Source organism: Rhineura floridana, chromosome 3 (genome assembly GCF_030035675.1).
Source record: "Rhineura floridana isolate rRhiFlo1 chromosome 3, rRhiFlo1.hap2, whole genome shotgun sequence".
Taxonomy (NCBI): domain Eukaryota; kingdom Metazoa; phylum Chordata; class Lepidosauria; order Squamata; family Rhineuridae; genus Rhineura; species Rhineura floridana.
Window position 1 is genome coordinate 7,221,272 of NC_084482.1, and position 23,104 is coordinate 7,244,375.

The following is a 23,104-nucleotide window of genomic DNA, read 5'->3' on the forward strand; positions in this document are numbered from 1 at the left end:
CATTTCTCTCTCTCTCCCCCTACCCCAATGCTTGGTGAAGAAGTTTGTGGATGACAGAACCAGAGGAAAAACAGGCAGGAGAAACCCAATTGTCAGATTTAAATGTTAAAGGGCAAAACACTGGATTGCAACCTGACAACCAAGTCAGCGTATGAATGTTCCCTAGCGTTCAGCAAAATGTTGAAACCAACCAGAGGCTGCCTAGGGTAAATGCCATGTATTTTTCTTATGTATAGTGCCATCAGTGTACATGGTGCTTTACAGAGTACAAAAGAACAAGTCCCTGTCCCCAAGGAGCTCACGATCTAATATTTATAACAAAGCAAGGGGAGTGAAGTGGAGACGGAGAGTAAACAGAGAAGCAATATGTTTATTGATTCAGTTGCATGTGCTTAGGCTTAGTTACCTACTAAGTTATAGAGTCTCCTGCTGTTAAGTTTTTACTTGCTCAGCACAATCCTGTTTACTCGGAGAAGTAAATCCCACTGCATTCAGTGGGGCTGACTCCTTAGTAATATGTGTTTAGGACTGCAGCCTAAGTCAGACCATTCATTCTAGCTGAATTTTGAACTAACACCCTCTAGTGGGGAACCATTTTAGAACACATTTCACAATTCTTTTCCATTATGGGCAAGCTGCAGAGCCTGGTTCTTCTCAGTGAGGTAGTAAACCTGTATTTGGACTACAGCTGAGCTAAAAATGTCTCAGGAGACTTGTGTGTGTGGGGAGGGGATTCTGAGGTCCCACCACCACCACATCCTCTAGAAAAATAAGTCCACTTTGCAAAATGTTTTCTAAATATTCTCCACCATTTTTTGTGTGTGTGGTGGCTGTCATTCCTTCCCCTACTCTTCACAATGCTTGGGATGGAGCAGTGCTAGGTCTGGGTCATTGTGGGGGATGCAAGATGGTGCCAGTGCTGCTGCCATTTGCAGTTTCCCAGTGGCCAACCAGATGCCTCTGGGAAGCCCACTAGCAGGGCATGAACAGAATAGCCCTCTCCCACATATGTTCCTAAGCAATTTTCATTCAGAGGCCTACTACTGCTGATTCTGGAAGTAGCATATATAACCATCATGAATAGTAGCCATTGATAGCTATGCCCTGCCCTATCCCCATCAAGGTAAGATTTTCAGTGGTTGCTCCCACTTGCGGAACACAGTCATTGCTGTATGTTTTTAGGCTGCAGGCAAAAACATTTTTAATTACCCAGGCCTATGTCTGTGGCCTCTTTTTGTGCATATCCTTTTAAGTGGGGTGGGAAGGGTTTGTTACTTTTACATATGTTTTTCGATGATCACATTAGGTCTTGTTTTATTGCTGTTTTATATTTGGCTTTAATTATTTGTTTTTATTATGTAAGCCTCTTTGAGAACGCTCCGTGTAAAAAGCAATAAATAATAATAGTTGTGAGTTTGGGCTACTTTATTTATATTATTTAGTTACTGAAATATTTATAGACCACACTTTCCTAAAAATACAGCAAGGTACTATACAGCATATAACCATTACAATAAAATAATTGGTAAATCAGTTGGTAAAAAGAAAGAGGCCTGTCTAAATAATACCGTTTTTAGGCGATCTCTAAGTTGCAGAAGAGGTTGCTGCGACGACCCTCCGACTTCATCCATCCAGTGTCAGACACAGTCATGAGGGGAGGAAAAGTCCCCTCCCAGATGAGGGAGGAGAAAGGGAAGGAGGAGAGGCGGGCCAGAGGAAGAGAGAAACAGAGAAGGGTGATAGAGAGACGGAGAAGGAAAGAAAGGAAAAGCGTGCACTAGGCGATGGGGGGGAGGAGGGGAGCCCCAGAAAGCACCGGGGGGGGGGTTAAAGAGAAAGTCCTGAGGGAGGAGCCCGATTAAAGCGCGGGGTTTTTCCTGTGCTGGAAACGAAGGGACAGAAAGCCTTTCTTTAGGAATGGCGGAAACGGAGCTTCTGGTAAACCTCTCCGCGTAGATAGAAGAAAGCACTCCTCAGCTGCAGCGTGCGCCACTCAAGGCTCTGCCAGGTTTCACGTGATGCGCCGCTGGGCCGCTCAGCACACCGCGCTCGCTCCCTGGTTGCACAGCCCCCTCAGTTGGCTCTCCTTCGGCAGGGCAGGACGCGCCGGGGCTGCCTTTGGCCTCCCTCCTCCTGGCGCAGCTTCAGCGCTTGCCCGGGCCGAGCGCTGCACGGCCGGCAGCTAGTTTCCTGGCTAGCTGGCTTTCTCGAGTGGAGCTGCGGGTGGCTCACGGAGGCGAGCGAGAAGACCGGGTGGGTGGCTGCGTAGACTGGGATGAGGAATGAGGGCGGCCGGGGAATAATCCGGCGGGGGAGGCTGCTCCTTGCCCTTCCGCTCCTGGGGTCCGCTGCCTCCTTATCTGTGAGGCTCCCAGGGCGGGATGAGCATCGGTGTGCAATGATGTCACCGGGCCTCTGGCCCTGGAAAGTGATTGCGGTAAACAGTGACCTTACGGACTCTGCTGCGTAAGGCCCGCAACTCTGGAAATACGTGTACTTGTTATAGAGACTGTACTGCCATAACTCTGGGACAGGCATGGTGTGCCCCCCTTTAGGCCTGGACTACAACTCTCATTATCACTGACCATTGCACATACTGGCTGGGACTGATGGCAGTTGGAGACCAATAACATTTAGGGGGCCACCTCCAGCTCTGTCTTAAACAGTTATGGCATAACTAATTGATGGGCACTGATTCTGAGTGTGCACGCTTTCCAGACAGCTGGAAAAGGAAAATGTAACCTGTACTAGCGGTGGGAAACTCCCTCAGCCACCCTTCAGAGCTGGATTCTTTTGGAGGTAACCTGTCGGGCTGAATGTTGCCAAGTGGGTAGGCCAGTGTTCTGATCCCTCCCCCAGTAAGAGAGGCATGCCCCATCCCCCCCTACATACAGAGGCATCATCAGGGTGGAGGAAGGACAGGTTTAACCCTTCCCCCTTCCGAAATCCCAATAATCATTACTCTCATACACTGTTATTAGCTGTTCCAAAGCATAAAAGCAGTGTGGGAGATGGGGCAGTTCTCATTGGATGGGGAAGAGAAAGGTTAAAATTCCCCTACCCCAGCAATCCTGGTGAACATTGCACACATAACCTGCCTCGGCTGACCTGTGAGGAACAGCTGTGGAGGGATGAGTTGCAGATGAAGGTTTCCGTGTTCTCAGATATTTGTTGGGCTGTGGTGGAAGGAGAAGGTATGGGGTCTTAGCAGAGGTGCTGTGGGCAAGATCTGTCCTGTAGTCTAGTGGTTCCCCATGCCTGGCCTTCTCTGATGTATGTATTTTATTACTTAGGGTCGGGAAGCATAAAGTGTTGTATTACCATATGCTAGGAACAATCATGTTCTTGAAGTGTGGCATCACAGGAGTGATGGGGCATTACAAGGTTGGGATGCTGTTTCCATTTAACCCTGGCTTTGTTATGCCACAACTGCAGTGAGTTATAGTGTTGAATGCCATGTGTCTCCTCCTGACAGGAGTTATAACAGTGCTGTAGCTCCTGCCAAAACAACCTAATTTATAGGGGTTTTTTTGGGGGGGGGCGAATATGGACTTTCTTCATATCTGTCTTTAATTCTGTGCATTGTGAGCATGCAGCTCTTGCTAGACTTCCACGGCCTTGGGGTGGAAGGAGGCAGGGGCAGCTAGTAGCTGAGTTTTGGTCAAAGAAATGGGACCAAAGAGAGATAACTGAGGAGCATTCTACAGGAATTGTGGAAGAAGAGCCCTGCTTGTATTAGGAGCAATGGGGGTTGCCTAGCCAAAGTGAGTTTTCTGAAATGAGTTTTAAGTTCTTTTTTGCTCCTGCAGATGCGTTAGAATACATCAACATTCATGGATTCTCCTGGGTTGCAGGAGGCCAGTCAGGCATCTGTGTATGCCAGAACACACTTCAAAGTCTGCAGGTTCATCATGGAGGCAGGTGAGAGGGAGCCTAGACTTCTCATTTTGGTACATCTGAGGAACCCTTGGCCAGTAATGCCCCAAATCCTGTGAGAAAGGAGGATTTTGTTGGTAGGGGAAGGGCATGACTTGAGGAGACATGGGACCGGGTGTACCAATCTGTGAGGGATTTGGAGGGTAAAGGGTCCTTCCTAATGGGTTGGAGGTGGGCCAAGAGCCACAGAATGTGCAGTGGGAAGATATGGAAGAGGCTGGTGGGTATCAGTGAAAGTCAATGGGAAACAGCAAAATTTTAAATTCAACAGTCCACTCTTTTTAAATTAGTTTTCAGATTGTTAGCTTACTGTAATATTTTAATTTCAGTAACATTTTGTTTTTAAAAATAAATGACTCTCTCAGTGCATTTGCATTTACTGATGAGAATACTAGAAAGCAGGAACATGTTAGGGTAAAAAAATACCTGTATAGTTTTTCTTGTAACTCTGAAAGGAAAAGGCTAGAGTAGCCTTCTGTGTCCTGGTGCCTTACATACATTTTGGACTACAACTCTCATAATCCCTGACTATTGGCATTGCAGGCTGCAGCTGATGGGGATGATGGTTTAGCAGAATCTGGAGGGCACCAGGATGGGGAAGGCTGGGCCAGGGGTTCCTTTTGGAATAGAAGCTGAAAATTCTAGGGGTAGCCATGGGATATCTCTTTGGAGGAGAGCCTCCTTCAGCCCCCCTTGACTGGCTGAAGGGGGACCCATGGGAATGATGAGGACAACAGTGACACTTAAGTGTCCAAAAGCCCCTCATTTCCGTTAATTAACATGGGACACCGTTTGCTGGAAACTTTCCTGCACAGGCATCCTTGAAATGAATGGGATCTGTGCAAGAGCCCATGCTCTTGTGCAGCTCCCATTCATTTCAGTGAGGTTTGCTTAGGAGAACTTCCCAGGGGTCTTATCAACCCTGTTGGTCATCCCTCATCATATCTCATTCTCCTGCACCCTGCTTTCCTGGTCAAGCCACCTCTGAGCCAAGGGGGATTGCATCTTGCTTTCCCGCTCCCCACTCACCACCTTGTTGCATCTCCTTTCCACTGACAGGTGTGAAACTAGGCTTGCGCTCCATCCCCATTGCTACAGCATGCACTATTTATCACCGCTTCTTTACGGAGGTGCCTCTGGAACCTTATGATCCCTACCTGGTAGCTATGGCTTCCCTTTACCTGGCTGGGAAAGTGGAAGAGCAGCATCTGCGAACAAGGGACATCATCAATGTGAGCCACAGGTAATGGGGATTGGGTTTGTGGGTGTGAATCCTGGACTGGATGTATTAGAAGCGTAGACGTAGACACAGAATAAGGCATACAGTTCAATTTCTTTAATTTTTTACTTGATTCCATCCCAGAGGATTTTTGAACACTTGAGCCTTTGGTTGTAACGGGGACATGCCCCCCTTAATTTCAAAGGCACTTTCTTCTAAGGTTCAAGAACTTAAAAATAGCTCTGCTGAGTGAGAACCAAGAGTCCATCCAGTCCATTATTTTGCCAGATGCTTCTAGGAAGGCAACCACATTCCCTTCATTTGCTCACCCCCCACCCCGGGGCAATAACTTTTGGAGTTGTTAAAGAGTGTGATAATTTATTAGGTGTGGTTAGGAAAGGGCATTTGTTTATTTATTTTCATTCTCTATTATAGCAGGCAACCTAGAGCCAAAACAGTAAAAAAGAGAAACAAGTCTGCTCTACCAATTGCACGTTCTCCTTGCTGATTACAAGTGGCCCCCACCAGTGAATCAACCAACACCTTTAGTTGGTGAATCTAGTGATTACAGTGATCAAAGATTGCAGTCCTATTCAAATTTCTAGGCAGGGAATTTGGCTTCTCCTTAAGATGGCCACAGAAAATTGTGAGGTCGCTGTTTAGGCTTGGATTGAATAGCAGCCTGTATAAGACCTGCACATGACTGTTTTTGCACGTTCAGAGAAAGAGCCAAGTCAGTTTAGTTGTAACCTGCAAGAAGGAACACTGTAAACATCCAGCATTTTTCTCTTGCTCACACACAGGTACTTGCACCCACGGAGTGACCCCCTGGAGCTGGACACGCACTTCTGGGAGCTTAGAGACAGCATTGTCCAGTGTGAGCTGCTCATGCTGCGGGTGCTCTGCTTCCGCGTCTCCTTCCAGCACCCCCATAAGGTCCAGGCTGCACAGCATGGGGGCTCAGGGTGAAAACAGGATGCATGATTTGCTTGGGAGGCAAAGGGTTAAGCCTTCACTACTCGTCTTGCAGCCTACAGGGACTGGTACTTGCATCCCAAGCCTCTGGTTCTACTTCTACCTTCCAGATGGAAATAGACTCCAGAGGGTTAGAATAGTGGCAACAGAATAAAAGTCAAGATTTTAGCCCAGAAAGGAAGATGCACAGGAAGAAAAGACAGAACCCAGGAGCAAGTCCTCATGTGGTGGTGGAATAAACCCAGGCAGGCTGGGAGCCAGCACTCCTGCTGTTTGATTCTTTGTTCTTGGTGGAGACTGGGTACAGTAGGATTGGATGGCTAGGGCAGCAAGATCTAGGAATGTAAAAGCTAGTGTGGTGGAGGTGGTGGAGTGGCTAAAGTACCGAGTTTGCTTGTGGGAGGCCTGAGTTCAAATCTCTGAAAAGCCATGCTGTTCACTGGTCATGTTACTCTGTCAACTTCTACTTTCCATTGTTGTTGTGAAAGTAAATGTAATACCCCTTACTCATTGAAGAGTTGTATAGAGATTGTTCCACTGCCGAGTGGCTAGGTAGTTTTCGGCAAGGCTGGAGAGCCTGAGGCCCACCACGTGTTGTTGGACTGCAAACTCCCTTCATTCTTGACCATTGATCATACTGGATTGGGGCTGATGGGAACTGCAGTCGAGCAACATCTGGAGGGCCACAGCTTCCTCACCTCACCCTCATCTTTAGGATTCATCAGGGCTTTTTTTTCCAAACCAAGGTGACCTCATGCTGGAGAGCCATGTGCATTCTGCTCTTGCAAGTGTTCCAATACATTTCCACGCTGTCAGAGAGTGTAGTGTAGGGGCTGCAGAGTGTTAGACTTGGACCAGAGACATCTGGGTTCAGAACCTCTGTCAGCCATGAAATACAGTAGGTGGCCTTGGTCAAGTCAGACTGACCTACCTTGCAGGGTTGTTGTGAGGATAAATGGGGTAGGGGTTAGGAAGGAAGAAAATAGATGTGAGATTCTGTCATCAGCTCCAAGGGGTCGGAACAATTGACAGGAACCTGGAGGCCCTTTGAAGACCATCTGCTATGGACTTGCCACGAGCCCTTTTTGATATAAATGGGATTTGTGCAAGATACGTTGCTAAGAAATTGTGCCCCCCCCCATGTTTTGAACCATGCTGATGGCTGCTGTCTTCTTTATGCAGTATCTTCTCCACTACTTGTTGTCCCTGAAACACTGGATGAACCGGCACAGTTGGGATCGGACTCCAGTGGCAGTAGCAGCATGGGCCCTGTTGCGGGACAGCTACCACGGGCCACTGTGCCTGCAACACACCCCACAGCATATTGCTGTGACTGTCCTTTACCTTGCTCTCCAATGTTATGGGGTGGAGGTGCCGGCCGATGCTGAAGCTGAGCGGCCTTGGTGGCAGGTAAGGATGTGGTAGTGAGAAGTGGGCAGGCCACTGGCTGGGGGCAATGAATTATGCATCCCTTTTCAGCCTGAATTGGACCAGGACTTTTCCTTGGAGTAGGTCCATTCCTACATTGTTAATGCACAGCCTTGGCATTGAATTAGAAGTATGGAAATGCCATACCTGAGCTGTTAAGCCACTGTGGATGCATGGACTACATGCTCCACACGAGCCATGGGGCTATTTTGCTGCCTGATACGCAGGGACATGCTAGGTAGCCACACAGGGGCAGGCTGCAGGTCTCTACCTATTACTCATCAGACCATCCTTCAAATCTGGACATGCCTGTAAGGGATGCTCAAAATTCAGAGGCCAAATGAGACATGATGTGGGAGGTCTGCGTTGGGGGTCTCCCTTTTTATTTTAAATTTAAAAAAGAAAAAGGCAAATGCAGATGAAGGGCCATTGAACTGGTTTGGGACTGTGGCACTGGGGAGGATTTTTAAAAAATCTTTTCCCACACATTGTGCCCTTGGTTGAAGGGTCTCCAGCTGCTATTTAAATTGTGGGTTTGCGGGCAGAGGGCATCCCTTGTTTGTAGTGATATGTAAGACACCTTGGGAACCTTTTTTAAAAAAACTGAACGGGAATAAAAATCTTTGAATAAATAAATAAAATCTGACCCACCTAGCAAAACTTTCAAGTATTATATGAGGGGCTGGGGAATAGCATGGCAATTTCAACTGGGAAAATCACATTGGAGGGGGAGGTTAATTTCCCCTCGCAGTCCAATGGAACTACCCCATGCATTTGCCGTTTCGAGAACCCATGAGAGACTCAAACACAGATCTCCTGCCATTTCATCTAGTTGCATGTCCTTACTCCTTTGGTGATAGGAATGGTTGTCTCAGCTCCTCACTTGGGCCTTTTATTAGAGTCCAACGTGTAGAACACAAGAATCCTGTCTCCTGGTTTTCCTTAAAGGGGAAACATCACTGATACTCATCACCCTAACAGGGAACAGGACCTGCTGCTTGTTCAGCTTTCCCTATTTGGATGAGGATTTCCATAGCACTGGCATAGCTATTAGGGTGGAAAGGATACTCTCAACTTCCAAGTTTTGAAGGACTGGTTTGCCACCTGTCAGACCTTAGGAGGGACTTCTCAAGAGCCACAGATGTAGGAAATGTACTCGGATAAAGATCTGCTGGCATTTTAACATGCCTTTAACTTGGTTGATGCCATTAAGTGACTTCTCTTGGAGTTGGGACTCCTTTCCTATTCAGGAACTGGAGTCTCTGTGAATTCAGGGAGATGGAGCACAGTAGGCCAGGCCCAGGAGCCAGCACTCTGGTTGATGATCCAGGCTGGTGACAGAAAATAATTTACAAGGCAGCTGAAAGAGGATTGGGAGAGGCTTTGCTTTCCCATGGTATGCACACATTTGTTTTGTCCCTTTGTCGCCTGTGGTCAAAACAGGTTGTTTCCAAATCCTCCAAGGCCTGTTTCAGAGAGGAAAATAGGAGGAATGCACACACCACAAGCAGTAACACCTCTTTCCAATCACTGTAAGGTGCCTGGAAGAAACCCCCCCCACCTGTTTCCACCTTATTTACGTCCTTGCTCTGCAGATCCTTTTTCCTCCTTCCTGTTTTTCTGTCCTTTTAGGTGTTCAGTGAAGATCTCTCCAAGAGTGTCATTGACCAGATTGTCTTGGACTTAATACAGATCTACACGTTGGATACAGAAATCTCTTAAGTGCACCTGGGCAGTAAGGAGAAAGCTTCATGCCCTGTGTCCCTAGTGGTCTGGCCACTTCAAATGGGGTTGAAGTGATAGTAGTGCCCCCCCCCCATCTAAAGGACAAGGCACCAGATTTATATCCTCTCCCTTTGAGCCAGAACTGGATTAGCATCAGTGCCTTGACGGATGAGGAAAGTTTGTGATTGTGCCCTGTGGTCCCTCTGAATTGCTTTATAGCCTGAAGTTAAACTGCAGCCTTCCATCTCATGCAAAAGGAGGTTTTCTATCCCATCAAACTTGGTGCTAGATCAGAATTCATGAGAGAAGAAATAAGTGGGGAAAGGCCCTGTTCCCCACCTGTTGACCCCTAGTACAACTAAAGTGTGCTGCAAAGATATTTCCCCCACACGTGTTTCCGGTATGATTCCCCAAAGCCTCAACATGCTTTGCTCTGACTCCATTGTGGAACCAGTTGGCTGTTAGTTGGGAGTGTGACATACCAGTCTTCAGTCTTGGATGTTGTACTGTGTATCTGTGGGGTTTCTGACAAAAAACCACTGCTCCACAGTGACAGCTCCACAGCTGTGAATTCCTGAGTTCTAGAGTAAAAAATGGAACCATGAACCAGGCTTTTCGTTTCGCTGGGATATGGTGGTTGTTCCTTAGGAGTTTCTAGTGGTGCTACATATACAGAGGAATGTTTGGGTTGTTTCAAGGGGGTGTGAATGGATAAAACTCCTGAATTTGGGCTTCTTTCTGATCTAAGATTATAGAAATGCTTCTTCAAAAATTAGACTGGGGGAGGGGGCAGGGGCAGTCATAGACCTGGAGTCAAAAAAGTAGGTGAGGAAGGGAAAAAAAGGAGGGGAGAAAAGGGATGGCACAGAGAGAGAGAGAGAGAAGGGGGTGCCCACTCATGTTTAGCTTTGTCTCTGCTGGCGTGCAGCCCCCAACAAATTACCCCTGAGGGAATGCAGTCCTCAACAGAGAAAAAGATTTCCCCCCCACCCTGGCTTAGACTGTTAGTTTCTATTGTCCATTCTACAAAAAAGATGATGTAGCCAACTCCGCCTCATCTTGCCTCTTGACTTCCCAATTGCTGTGTGCCTACTTTGTTAGCTCATCCCTACCAGTAGGTCAGGTTTCCTTTTAAAGTTGTGCCCACCAGTACCATCTGATGTTTCTAAATGGTTAAAATAGAAACTGTCCTCATGCTTTCCTTTGTAATCATGGGGGCTGCTAGAAACATATTCTTTTCCCAGATACTCATGATTCCATGGGAGCTATTGTACAGAAACTCCTGAATAGCTGTACACCTCTGTGACTGGAATAAAATTGGATAAATGTACTCCCACCCAGAAATGTATTTCACTTGCATGGATTAAACCATTGCTATGGCTTGGGTTGAGGTCTGTTTTTCCATGTAAAGTTTGGAATGTTGTATGTGTTTTTCATGTTTCAGGGAGTAGGGCTGAGACTAGGGAAGGAAGGCTTTCAGCTTGAAGGATGGAAAAAATGTATGGGGAAGAACTGCAGGGGGCATGATGAAGTTTGGAACATTGTTCTGAGTGATGTCATTTCCTCTACTCTTTGGAAGTCATGCCAAGACTCTTACTTCCTAAAATGTAATGTGTGGATGAGGCAAATGTGTGTCACCGATAGTCTTATCGGAGAATCAGGATAGATTGCCACTTCCCATTAAATGGACACTTGGTGGTAAACCTGGGTAATGTGTGGAATGGCCTTGGGCTTTTACCAGAGCAGTCAATGTATTTTCAAATGTCTAATCACAAGAGGTAGATCAAACACTCTCAATATTTTTGGAATACCTTGCAATGTCCTGGACACTGCACAAGAGATTACGGTTTCAATCTGCTATGCGATAAAGCTTGCCTGTGCCTGGTAAACTTGTGACACTAATACATGTTCCTCAGAGTTAAACCCAGGGTTGTGTGTACTTCGTGCTAAAGAAATGAAAGTTAGACACCCAAGCAATCCTAATTCTGTGCCAAGGAAAGGACTGCACAACTTGTAGAACATTTCTGAACCTTGTAGAAATATGCAAATTGAGCAAAAAAAATGGAAATTGACTGCCTTCAAGTTGATTGTGACTTATGGGTGCCCTATGAATCGGGTTTTCATGGTAAGCAGTATTCAGAGGTGGTTTACCGTTGCCTGAGGCTGAGGGGCAGTGGCTTGCCCAAGGTCACCCAGTGAGCTTCATGGCTGTGTGGGAATTCGAACCCTGGTTACTTTGTATAGCTAGTTAAGGGAAGGGGGTCAATGAGATATACATGGCACTGAAGCCATAACCTCAGTCATCTTAGGGCCAAATTAGATATAACATGAAGTTAAATGTTTCTTTGAATTTAAAGAAAGCATATTAAAAATGGAAATAGCTGTGTGTGTGAGAGAGAGAATTAACGGGAACAATAAAAAACCTGTATACGTTGTGTCTACGCTGGCCTTTATTCAGCAATCCTTGTGGCTTCTGAAATTATCAGGTATCCGCCACATTTTTAAAGTGTTTCTTTATAACTACAAGGTCTAGCAATGTCCTTTGTCATAAACCATATTTTCTCCATGTTTCTGTGGAATTTGGCACACACATAGCCCCAATTTTCCAAATACATTCCTAACTCTGGTGACAACTGCCAACAGTGGTCAGGGGTTGGACTTGATGGCCTTATAGGCTTCTTCCAACTGCTATTCTGTGATTCTACCAGCTGACTTGAGCTCCTTGGACCTAGTTCCAGTACAGAAGTTTCAGCTCAGGATCTTGGCTGCCCCTGGTCAGGGAGCTGAATTTACTCACCTTTCCCTCCTCTAGTCTGTGTCCAAAGGAGATGCAGAGTGTATTAAAAAGATCCACTAAGATGATCAGGGAGTTGGAGCATTTTCTTCCGGCAGTGATGGAGTAACTTAGGAAGTCCTTTATTGCACTATAAAAGTACCAACTTCCTAAGTTACTCCATCACTGCCTGAAGAAAATGCTCCAACTCCTTGATCATGTTAGTGGATCTTTTTAATCCTGAGGGTCTTGGTGAACTACTTAATGATTTTTCTGCCTGCTGTAGCAATTATAATGCCTTGTATTAGGTGCTGTATGATTTTAATTGTATTTGTATTGCTTCTGTTATTTCTTATTTTCATTGTCTTACAATTTGCATTCCATAGCATTCAAATTGTAATGCGGGATAAGAAATAAAATAAAAATACAATTAAAGATCAATGTGAATATTTAATGTAGACATGCTGTGGACCACCTGAATGAAGTTTGTGGACCACCCACAGACCAGTTTGGGAACCCATGAGCTACATTCCCCAGGCACTTCTGGATTGACCTGTTGAGGCCAGGCATTTGCAATTTAGCTCTTGCATGCCTGCCCCATTTGGAAAGAAGCTGAGCTGTGCGCAGCCTGAACTTCTAGTGAAGATTGAAAGCAGCCATTGGCCTCATTCTCTGTGGATGCAAAAATGGTATTTCTCTATTTCTTGGGATCTCTGTGGTGAAAATCCTTTGTACTTTGTATTAGAAGTCAGAATGGAAAACCAGTTCAGTTTTAAGAACAGAAATGTAAATAAGAACTGTGATGATGTGTGACTCTAGTCTTTCCCTCTCTCTCAATGGTGTGTCCCCTCCCTTTTCCAGATCTGGCAATATGGCTAGCCTGCATAATCCCCTAGAGATGCTCATCATGGGCCTCTTTCATGATTTAATCCACCTAAGACACCATCCATAGACTATGTCAAGTGGAGAGGATGCTGGTAGAGCTGTGATAAAAGAAGAAGGTGTGTGCTATTAGTCAAAACAAGTTGGACCAGCAACAAAATATTGTAGCATAGAGCACTCCTGCTCAGGAGGGCAAGCCATGCACTCTTCCATCCCCTCTTCCTGCCATAGTCAGTCAGCATTCTGTACCCACTGGGCATGCTTAGGTTTCATTAGGGTGTTTGTGGGCGCCCTCGTCCTTTTCAGCTTTTTTCTCCATTTTTTTTAAACTGATGTAAATCTCTGGTTTCCCTCAAGTAGGCTAATACCTCATTTTTGTGTGTGGATGATGCTGGATGCATTCATCAGCGCCGGGTGAATGAGTTCACTATTAGTATATATTTCAGGATGGAGGAGAGTGTGATAAAAAGGTTACAAAACCTGTCCAAAGTGCAAGTCCCTTAGGGATGGTCCCTAATGTGGTCCATTTGCCACTAATACAGTTTTGGTAGCACACCAAAGAAAAGGAGGGTGGGGGAGGAAGAAACTTCATGTACTACAAAATATTTATTATAAGCCTAACGCATTTTGGAAAGATTCCTTTATCAAGGGCACTGTAAATGTATGAAACAAATAAGAAAAAAGATAATTTGTACAAAATATAATAGAAAATTATTTATTACCCGCCCTTTACCCTGAGGTTCCAGGGTGAGTTAAAACAACTGTATGTCCTCATAAACATTAACAGACCAATCCAACTCGGGGGTAGCCAGCAGAAGGGGTGCTGGTGGAGGAGGAGCTGGCAGGAAGTTCCACGGCATCCATTTGCCATTCAGGAGCTGCCGGGCTGGCAGAACATTGGCTCAGCTGGCAGCTGCGCATATGAACGGAAAAGCAAAAGGCAGCTCTCACGAATAGCCCTACCGGCAAGTAAGCACTCCCCATTGACTTCCATTAAAATTATTTCTTAGACCGACCTTTTTCTGGGTATAACATTGGCCCAGATTGGGACCTGCAGGAGTGCTACAAATGTGAGTTGGATGTTGCGTAAGCTCCAACTTGGCCCCTCCTCCAACATGCCCCTGGAACAGCCCCCCTCTTTGGTCCTTATGCTGGCTTCTGCGGGGCTGGGCTTCCCTGATGGACTCCTGGCTGAGCCAGGTCCCTGCTGGTTCAGCTGGGGATCTGCCACATCCAACTCCCCTAAGCCCAGCGTAAATACAAGTTGGATTGCACTCTAAACCAATAATATTTACCCAGTGTTTGTATCTATATTATATGTACCGTTACTGTGCCTTTGATAAAAGGATTCTTCCAAAATGCATTAAGCTTAAAATAAACAATATTTATTTACTTATTTTCAGAGGAAGGCAAGTGTAAACCATCTCTGAATACTGCTTACCATGAAAACCCTATTCATAGGGTCGCCATAAGTCAGAATTGACTTGGAAGGCAGTCCATTTCCTTATTTAATTTATTTATTAAATTTATATCCCAACCTTCCTCCCAGTAGGAGCTCAGGGTGGCATTTTGTAGCACCTGAAGTTTCTCCCCTCCACTTTTTTTTTTTTTGCTTGATAGTTGTGCTACCACCGTGGTTCTGTGACTGGTTTTCTGCTTTTGCTTTGGGTAGCAGCCTGGTCTTGTATTAATAACTGAGTCCAACTCAGTAAAGCAATTTAGTAGTTCTGGATGCTTTTTAGCTTGATGGTTTTGTGACTTCTGGATGATCCCTTCCATTTGGACAAATGTACAAGCAGTTTTTTTACTTATTTATTATTTTCTTTAGAAAACCCTTCTCCCCTTTTTACTATGGTTTAGGGGAAAAAATGTCCCCAGTAAGAACGGAATCTTCCCACTCTCCCTTAGAAGGAATGCCCGTACCTTCCCCCAGTTGTGAAATAGCAGAACTCACTGATAAATGGCTGGCAAATTGTACAGCAGCAAAGTAACCTTTTGTTGTTGTTGTCTGAATGTGTTTTTTTTTAATATATATATATATATAAGATAGTTTTGAAAGCAACAAACAGAACTTCACTCAAGCTTGCTCTGGATCCCTATAAGGATTCCGTTAATCACCTAAAATATATATATGAACGTAATTGTGATTAACCAAACAGAGGTTTTTATTATATTAACAAAACGTTTCAGCTTCCGCCTTCATCAGCTGCCAACATACAAAATTAATGTTTTGTTAATATAATAAAAACCTCTGTTTGGTTAATCACAATTACGTTCATATATATATATTATTTCTTTCTATCAATAATATCTACAATGAAAAGAAGCCCAGGCTGGGACTAAAGCTTTCCTTTGGCCCATTCCCTTTACTTGAAAATTAAACACTTAAGATTTCCGATTTTATTTTTTTTCCTTTAAACACTCAGATGATGAAAAAGAAACTTTTTTGTTTTTGTTTTTCTTGGAAAGAAAAGATGGCAACAAAAAGATTTACAGATGGGTTTGGCATTTGCCCTTCCGAGGAAGGGATGGCTTTTCTGACAGTGCTGCAGCTGGTATTTTCAAGCAGGTTTGGCCTGGGAAAATGCAGAATATGTCCCACAGTTTATAAATATTATGGTTTTATATGTGGAGAAAGCTGAGACTGCAGGGGGTTGAGGGCAACTCATCTCTGCAGCTGAAGATAAACAGTCTGGTTAGGGACAGCATAGCACCCATGTATCCTGACTTCTGCCCCACCTAGGCCTAATCACTAAGTAGAACTCCCTTGTCATCATGTGTGACAGAACTGGGAATAGTTTCTTGTGTAGTCCCATATTTGGAAACTATCTGTGCAGGCCACAGCAGTAGAAACTTCTAGGGAACCGTTGGCAACCTTAAAAGGGCTTTGACCCCTCATTTAAGCTCATACACAATTACTGGTCCTGGTTGGGACAATGGCTTCACTCTTTGCCCAGGTCCATGTGAACTGCAATGGAGAGCCAGTAGCAGTTTAGACTTTTTGCTGGTTCTTTCTTACAGGAATGTTGTATAACCTGGTTAAGTTTGGAAGAAGATGAACACAAGCTTAATTTGGTGGAAGCCATTCTCCCCTCTGGGCAATAAAGGTGTTTTTGTAACCATATGTCATGAAATCCAGCCATAGGCTCTATCCTGAATTTCAGTAACTGTGTGGCCCAATTGGCCCTAGCTGCTGCTGTGCCATAAACTTCAATAAAGCTCTCTCTAGACTTTCTCTGCCCTGCTAGGTTGAAGGGCCTCAAAACATGTGGGCTGTATATAAGAGCCAAAATGGTGTTTCTATCCAATGGTGTTTCAGACTTAGACTAGGGAGTTCACACTTAGCCATGAAAGTTACGTGGTGGCCTCAGATAAATCATTCTCCATCTCCTTCTGCCCTGACAGGATTGTTGTTAGAATAACAACGAATAACCCATTGTAGGCTGCCCTAAACTACTGAGAGGAAGAGTGGGATATAAATGAATAAACATTACTTTTCCCCGGCCTCATGGCAGTTGTCTACTCATAAGATCGTGTAACGTGAGCCAGGAATACACACAGTTCAGCAGCAGCAATTCCTGTCAACTTCAAATTGTAATCTCGACAATTTTAGTGCATGAAGCAGAAATATGTACTCATGGTATACATTCTCCTGAGCAAGCTTAATGGAAATATACGGGTGCTGCACAAAAGGACAGTCGTGCTCTCTTTTTTCAGTGACAGCAATTTTCTAGTGGGTTGTGCCTCATGGGTCACATCTGTCTTATCTCCCACTCTTAAGCACACCCCAGTCCTCTGTAAAGTGGTTGCCTGATCTTAATCTCATAGTAGGACCTCCTCTGTCTCCAAGGTACATTTTGGATCTTCCCTGTTTGCAGGAATTGCTGAGGCTGAATTTCATGAGTTCATGACTCCCATGTTAATAGAACTGTGTGAAGGAAAAAATAGTTAAGTAGAATGTAAATGTGTGAAGGACTAGTCCCAAGGTAAATCTCCTTAAGGCAAAGTGGAATTCTTCCAGAGTCTTGTTCCTCCCAACCCAGAATGTGTGATTGGGTTGGGAGATACACAGTCCTCCAAATCAGTGTAAAAGGGGTTGTTTGAAGACATGATGACCATGACTGAACTCTGGAATAAAGCTGAATATAAATCAATATTAAGTTAAAATTAATGGAAGCCAGAACTACATGATGAATAGCCATTAACTGCTGGGCACTGAGCCTTTTGCAGACACTGCCTGCATGTTTTCAAATGTCTCTCCACAATCACGAGGGCTAGAAACCTATTCCTTCATTTTGGACATGAAAAATACAATTTTCAGAAATACAGTTCCTTTGCCAGACTGATCAGTGCTCTGATTAAGTAACCTTAAATGTTGGGAAAGTTGTTGCTCTCTTATTGGATTAAAAGAGAATAGTCCAATCTTTTATCTTTTTTTTACACAGTCTTTCTCGCTCATGTATTTCTTGGAAGCTGGTTAAAATGACCAGCTACAGGAAGCATTTGGATTGTGAAAACTTCTGGGGAGGTGAGAGGGCTTAGGGGCAGTGCCCCATTTAAATGAGACTCCACGTTTGGTCACTGTTTCTGCCTAACTGCCTGAAAAGGCCCAAATTTGTATCACTGCAACCAAACCATAATTTCAGTCACTCTGCATCTGTGCAGCACCGAGCCCAACAGATCTTCAATTTCTCTGTTTACTCAGCAACTGTCCCACAATTCATTCCCCCTCCCAACAGGAAATAATCCATTTTCTTTTCCCATCAAACCCTATATAAAATACAAGCTACAGCGAGCAATGATTTTTAAAAAACAAAACAAAAAACAAAAACAAATTTGCCCCAGTCTGAAATTCCATTGGGAGAGGGGGGAAGGAGAAAAGAGGGTTTGATAACAGGCATGCGTTATGGTCAGAAGATCCGTTAATACATCTGTCGGTTGGTATCATATATATATATATTTAGGATAATAGATGTCTAGATTATTCCTCTTTTCCCTTTTTTTGTTCTTTTTTTCGGTGCAAATATAGTTCCTTTTTTTAACTTTGAAAAAAAAACAAACCCTGAAAAGAGGTCCCAGAAATAAATCAAAGCAACCCCCAAATGGGGGATTATTGTGGGTTCGGTGAGTATGTTTTGTGTCCAAAGAGAAACTAAGAACAGACTAGAGAAATGGGTGGTTTTTTCTGTACACCCTCCGGGACTCAGCCCAAACCCCTCGTGGGTGACTGTGAAGAAAACTCATCTCCCCCTCCACAGTACGTCTTATCGCTTTCGTTGCACCAGTTCAGTTTCTTGTCTTCATTTGACTGAGCCATCCAGTGGCGGAAATCGTGTCCATTTCCACCCTGTTAAGAGAAAAAACCTCCAGTGTCAAGAGGAGAAACTCCATCTCCTGCCTGCTTTTCTTACTGACTCACTCAGCTAGTCCTTATCTCCTAGGAGGAACTGAACACCCCTGCTGTGTGCAAAGTCATTTTGACTGGTTGCATGGTGGGGTTGTGTTAGAGGGAAGTTTCCATGCTGTGGAGTGGGCTAACTGGGCTGGACGAGGAGGTAGGTGTCTTGCTGACATCGGTGCTTAGGTAGATGCCGCTGTCAATGGCGTTGTTGTTCTTGTTGGGGGATGGTGGGGGGCTGGCCCGGAAGCGCCGTCTCAGGGGACCCTCACTCTCTTCCACGTCTGTGTCATCAATGAGGGGGATGTTGTGGATGTAGTCGTTGATCAAGAACTCTGGCGTCGTCATGAAGTTATGGATGGAAGTCTTCGTATCTGGCTTCTCCAGCCCTTCGTAGAGGGAGCTACGGAACGCTTTCACTACGCGGATCTGCAGAGAAGGCCAAAAGGAAGGAGAAGAGAGAGAATGAGAGCTTGACTCTTGATAGATGAACCCAATGCCAGGCCACACTTTTGGTTCTTGCTAACTATCTTCTGTCATCCTAGCCTGGTCAAGGGGAGATAGGACCTCATTCCAGCCCACTGGATATATATGTCTGTGCTTACCAGGCGCTGATAGTGGCTCTCCAGGGGTTTCATAAATATCTCCAGTGAATTAGTTTCTAGACCTGCTAACTAATGAAGGGTACACCAATATACCAGTTTAACTGTCATGGTTTCCCCCAGGGAATTATTTATTTATTTGATTTATATCCCGCCCTTCCAGTAGGAGCCCAGGGCTGCAAACAAAGCACTAAAAACACTTTAAAACATCATAAAAACAGACTTTAAAATATATTAAAACAAAACATCTTTAAAAACATTTTTTTTAAAAAGGTTTAAAAGCATCTTTTAAAAAAAGGTTTAAAAACATCTATTTTTTTTAAAAAGGGTTAAAAACATTAAAAAGCAATTGCAACTTAGTAGGAGGGGAGGGGCTAAGAATTTGCTGGATGTCCCTAGTCCTGATTAAAGAGCTACAACTTATGGACAGGGAATGACTATTAACCCCTATAACTGATGTCAGTATATTTTAAGGCGATAGTAAAGTCTGAACCTAGACCTCATCTATACAAATGTTGTGTGCTAGCTATAAGCTCTGCTCTAACTCACCAACCCAAGGATTATAAACAGAAGCCAGGTTGCTGGGACATGCTGGACCCAGCAGCTGGGCCCGGTTCTTGATATCTGTTACTCCCTGCACCCCCTTTTGAGTTTAAGAGCACAAAAGAGCTGCCCCCACTTCATTAGCTCTGGATTTAAATCCCAAGACCCTGTCAAAGCTGGTGGAAAGGGTCCCCCAGTGCTGACAACCAACTATCCCCTCTCATTTCTCTGCCATCCACTGTTCTCATGTGATTGGTGAGGCAAATGGGCTTTGTTTTCCCATTCCTTGCTGTACTTGGGATATCTATGATTCCTGGTGGACACTCATGAACAGGTGATTGGGGAGGGGTTGGGGGCTAAAGGAGCCTTCAGCAGCAGCAAAGAATTAAATCAAAAAGGAATGAGAAGAGCAATCAATAGAAAGGATGACAAGTGTGAATGGTTTGAACAGGAATGGGGAATGTTATGTGGCCAACATTTTTACATTTAGTAGAACAATAGTGGCTTTGTCAGGAATGGAGGGTGGAAATGAGTTTAAAGAAAGTGAAAGAATGGAAAAGATGTGACTATATGTGTGCATGTATATAGTTTTTCCCCTTCAGAAAGATTGATTTTTTGGTTTTGAGGAACAGCATTTCATACCTGCCATGTGTCTGCTGTTTGTTTTCCCCATCTTGCTGCCTCCCCCCCTTGCCCTGGTCTGGTAATTGACATTGACATTTAAAATTCAGCTGGGCTCCCCTGAATTTCATCACAGTTGAGAAAGTAGCAACTAATTTATCAAAAGGTAACAGTCATTTTCCCAGCTTCATAGAAAGCTTAAAATATTCTCAGGCTGTCTTGTTTCAGGAATGGAATGAACCTGCTGCCTCATTCAAGGAAGGGTCAGGGAAATTAGTTCAAAAACTAACAAGCAGTGTTCTTGCTGCCACTTCTATCTTAATCAGTTCTGCAGTGATTAGTGTGTAAAATTCCAGGAGATTTGGCTCTTTGCTTAAAATTTCTGGTGGATTTTGGTGTAGAATAAGAAGGGATTTCTGTCGCACATCTCTCCATGAGAGAGAGAAGTAACTCATCTTGAGTGCTCAGAAAGCTGCTGGTGGACAAGAGATAAATAATGTCTGCATGCTCAGTGAGTAAAAGAGGGATTGAAGTGCAAGATTCTAAGCAGCCACATGCAGCTGGATGCCTTCATGCCACATCATGCTTTGGGAGCCCAGAATCCAGTTCCTTTACCCGGGAGATGGGGGTGGAAGGATCAATCTGATGAGAAGGCCTAAAAGAGAAAGACAAAAAGCAAAACAAAACAAAAACCCATAACCCCAACATAATTCAGAAGCATGCAGGAATGGCATAAATACTGGGTCAGATCCCCAAAGCTTGCTAAGCAAGTAAGAATGGAGCTTAGAGGGAACATGGCATTTGAGAATCTTGGGCTCTTAAGTAATCTTCCTTGCTCTGATGAGAAGAGAACCATTCTGGGTTCTATCTACAGCCAGCAATGAGAAAAACGTGGATCTGTTGCTGTTCATGGTAAAACAAGGAGTCCTGCCACTGATCTTCAGCTTTGGGCAGAAAGCAAAAAACAGAACCAGAGCCCAGCCTTTTAATGTAGCAGTTCTGAGTAAACAGTCGTCGTACACCCACACTTGTCAGGTGGTAAGGTACTATACTGTGCATATAACCACTTAATAAGCCCATAGTCTATTGTCCTGTCAAATTGTGAGGAAAGTTTTCATATTCCTGCATCTGATCAGGAATTCAGGGAAGGGGTAAAAGTCCCGTAAGCACATGGTAAAACACTACAAATGAAAAGCTTACCAAGTGGTTACATATGCTGTGGTAAGTTACCGGTTAGTAAACAGACAGCTATATGAAAGGCAAGGGGGCAATTTCCTAGGGGGTGCTTGGGACACAACAGAGGCTCCCTGGGACTAGGAGCTGAAAGATTTATCTCAGCATCGTATAAGGAATGAAGGAATGGGAAGAATTTGTCAGTCTATTCTCCACCAAATTGTGAATGTCCTTTTGCCTCCAACCCAGGACTCTGATTAGTCAAAGGATATTTGAACATCCTGGGTCATGTCCGGTTTCAATTCTAGGATTCTTGCTAGCTGCATTACCTATTTAACGATGTTATCTTTTTGCCTTAGCACAACATTGTGCCACTGCCATCAGGCAAAATGAGGCAGCTATCTCAGATGGATTTTGTGTTCCATTAAAGGCAGCAGAGTTAGAGAAGAATCTGGCCCATGAGGCACAATCCACCAGGAGATTCTGCTACACAACTCCCACTAAAAGAGTTTTTCTCAACTTTTTATAACTCATGCTTCCTTTTAGCAAACATTAACAATCCCATGCCCTGCTTCAAAACTGGCTCCCTTAATGGTTGTCTTTTTATTTTAAAAAAGATTGAAATACTGTGGCTTTTCATTATAATTTTGGGTTTAATAAAAACAAATCAAAGTACTTACATTTTTTAAAAAATATATGCATTCAAATTTTACTTGCATTGTACATTTTTGGGAAACACACTCCTCCCCCTCCCAAGATCTTCATATGCTCCCCTGAGGGGCCACGCCCCACTGGCTGAGAAACACTGCACTAAAACTTCAAGCCTATCCAGGCACAGATGTTGATCTATTTTAATTGTTTTAGTTAGTAGCCGTTTTAATTGTTTTAAATCTGTTTTTAATTACTTGTTTTTAACTGTTTTATTGATACTTTTAATGTTTTTTGTAAACCACTTGGTCTTTACATTCAGGTGGTATATAACTTTTATTAAAATAAATAAAATGAACAGCAGCTACATTGTAGCATGATGGTTCATTTCAACAGAAGCATCTGGTATTAATTTGTTGGAAGGCCATTTTATTTTTCTGCCTCAGGCACCAAAATGTCTTGGGTCAGCCTTGTATGCCTTAATTATTGCTGTCCTTTTTGGTTCCTTGACTCTTTTTTACTCCCTGAACTGCTGGCATTGACTGTCATGGGCCAGCACTTTCATGTGGCCTCTCATTATAGCTGTATCTACAGGGCATGTTTTAAACTGGTGATTAGGGCTCCCTGCCAAAGAGCCTATAAATGGCAGAGATCACTTGGAAATACCTAAATTGCTCATAAAACTTACATTTCACAGGGTAGTATCCCACAAGGGGCAAAAAGGTTTTTGGAGGGCATGATTTCTTATTAATTGAAAAAAAGCTAGAGAGCAAAGGCTAAAAAACAAAAATCCTATACGCAACATGTCTCTTTGTGTAGTTTGGTTGTAAAACTCGAGGGCAGGGCAAGCATGTATTTTATCTGCCCACTTCATGTCTTCATGAATGAGCATGGTAATCACAGTATATATAGCTGGCTGGAGTGTTCCAAGAATGAACTAAATATGACCTACATAATTTATCTTTCACTAAGGTTAATTCATAGGCCAGCCCACCATCCTTGTGTTTTTGGAATTTGCCTCTCTGTGTCAAACTGTCAAGTATCTGACACAATACATACTTGGTGAGCTATATACAACTTTGTGGGCTCAAAGTTGTGCAGGACTATATAAAATGATCCCATAGTGCTTTCCCCTCTCTTAAAAAGTGGCTGGAAGGACGAAAGGATTGTTGGGGGTGGTG

General features: G+C 44.1%; 2 protein-coding genes across 21 annotated transcripts in view; one reads left to right on the plus strand and one right to left on the minus strand.

Moving 5' to 3' along the window:
* Window positions 1–1,808: 1,808 nt before the first annotated feature.
* Window positions 1,809–11,718, plus strand: CCNQ (cyclin Q). Of its 4 annotated transcripts, none has more exons than XM_061614218.1 (6): window positions 1,811–2,253; window positions 3,810–3,921; window positions 4,996–5,179; window positions 5,959–6,091; window positions 7,313–7,540; window positions 9,191–11,718. In XM_061614218.1, the coding sequence occupies exons 2-6, from the start codon at window positions 3,834–3,836 to the stop codon at window positions 9,278–9,280; spliced, it is 723 nt and encodes a 240-aa protein (XP_061470202.1). In that variant the 5' UTR covers window positions 1,811–2,253; window positions 3,810–3,833; the 3' UTR covers window positions 9,281–11,718. The 4 variants fall into 4 exon arrangements, with proteins under 4 accessions (XP_061470205.1, XP_061470202.1, XP_061470203.1 ...); XM_061614219.1 differs by having other exon boundaries at window positions 1,811–1,938; XM_061614220.1 differs by lacking the exon at window positions 1,811–2,253 and adding an exon at window positions 2,578–2,799.
* A 3,707-nt stretch (window positions 11,719–15,425) lies between these two features.
* ATP2B3 (ATPase plasma membrane Ca2+ transporting 3) overlaps window positions 15,426–23,104 on the minus strand; it is a 100,790-nt gene continuing 93,111 nt past the window's right edge. For all 17 annotated transcript variants that reach the window (XM_061614240.1, XM_061614236.1, XM_061614241.1 and 14 more), the window contains one exon: window positions 15,426–18,765. In XM_061614240.1, the coding sequence (XP_061470224.1) occupies window positions 18,442–18,765 (324 nt within the window). In that variant the 3' untranslated portion in view covers window positions 15,426–18,441. The remainder of the gene's footprint in view (window positions 18,766–23,104) is intronic.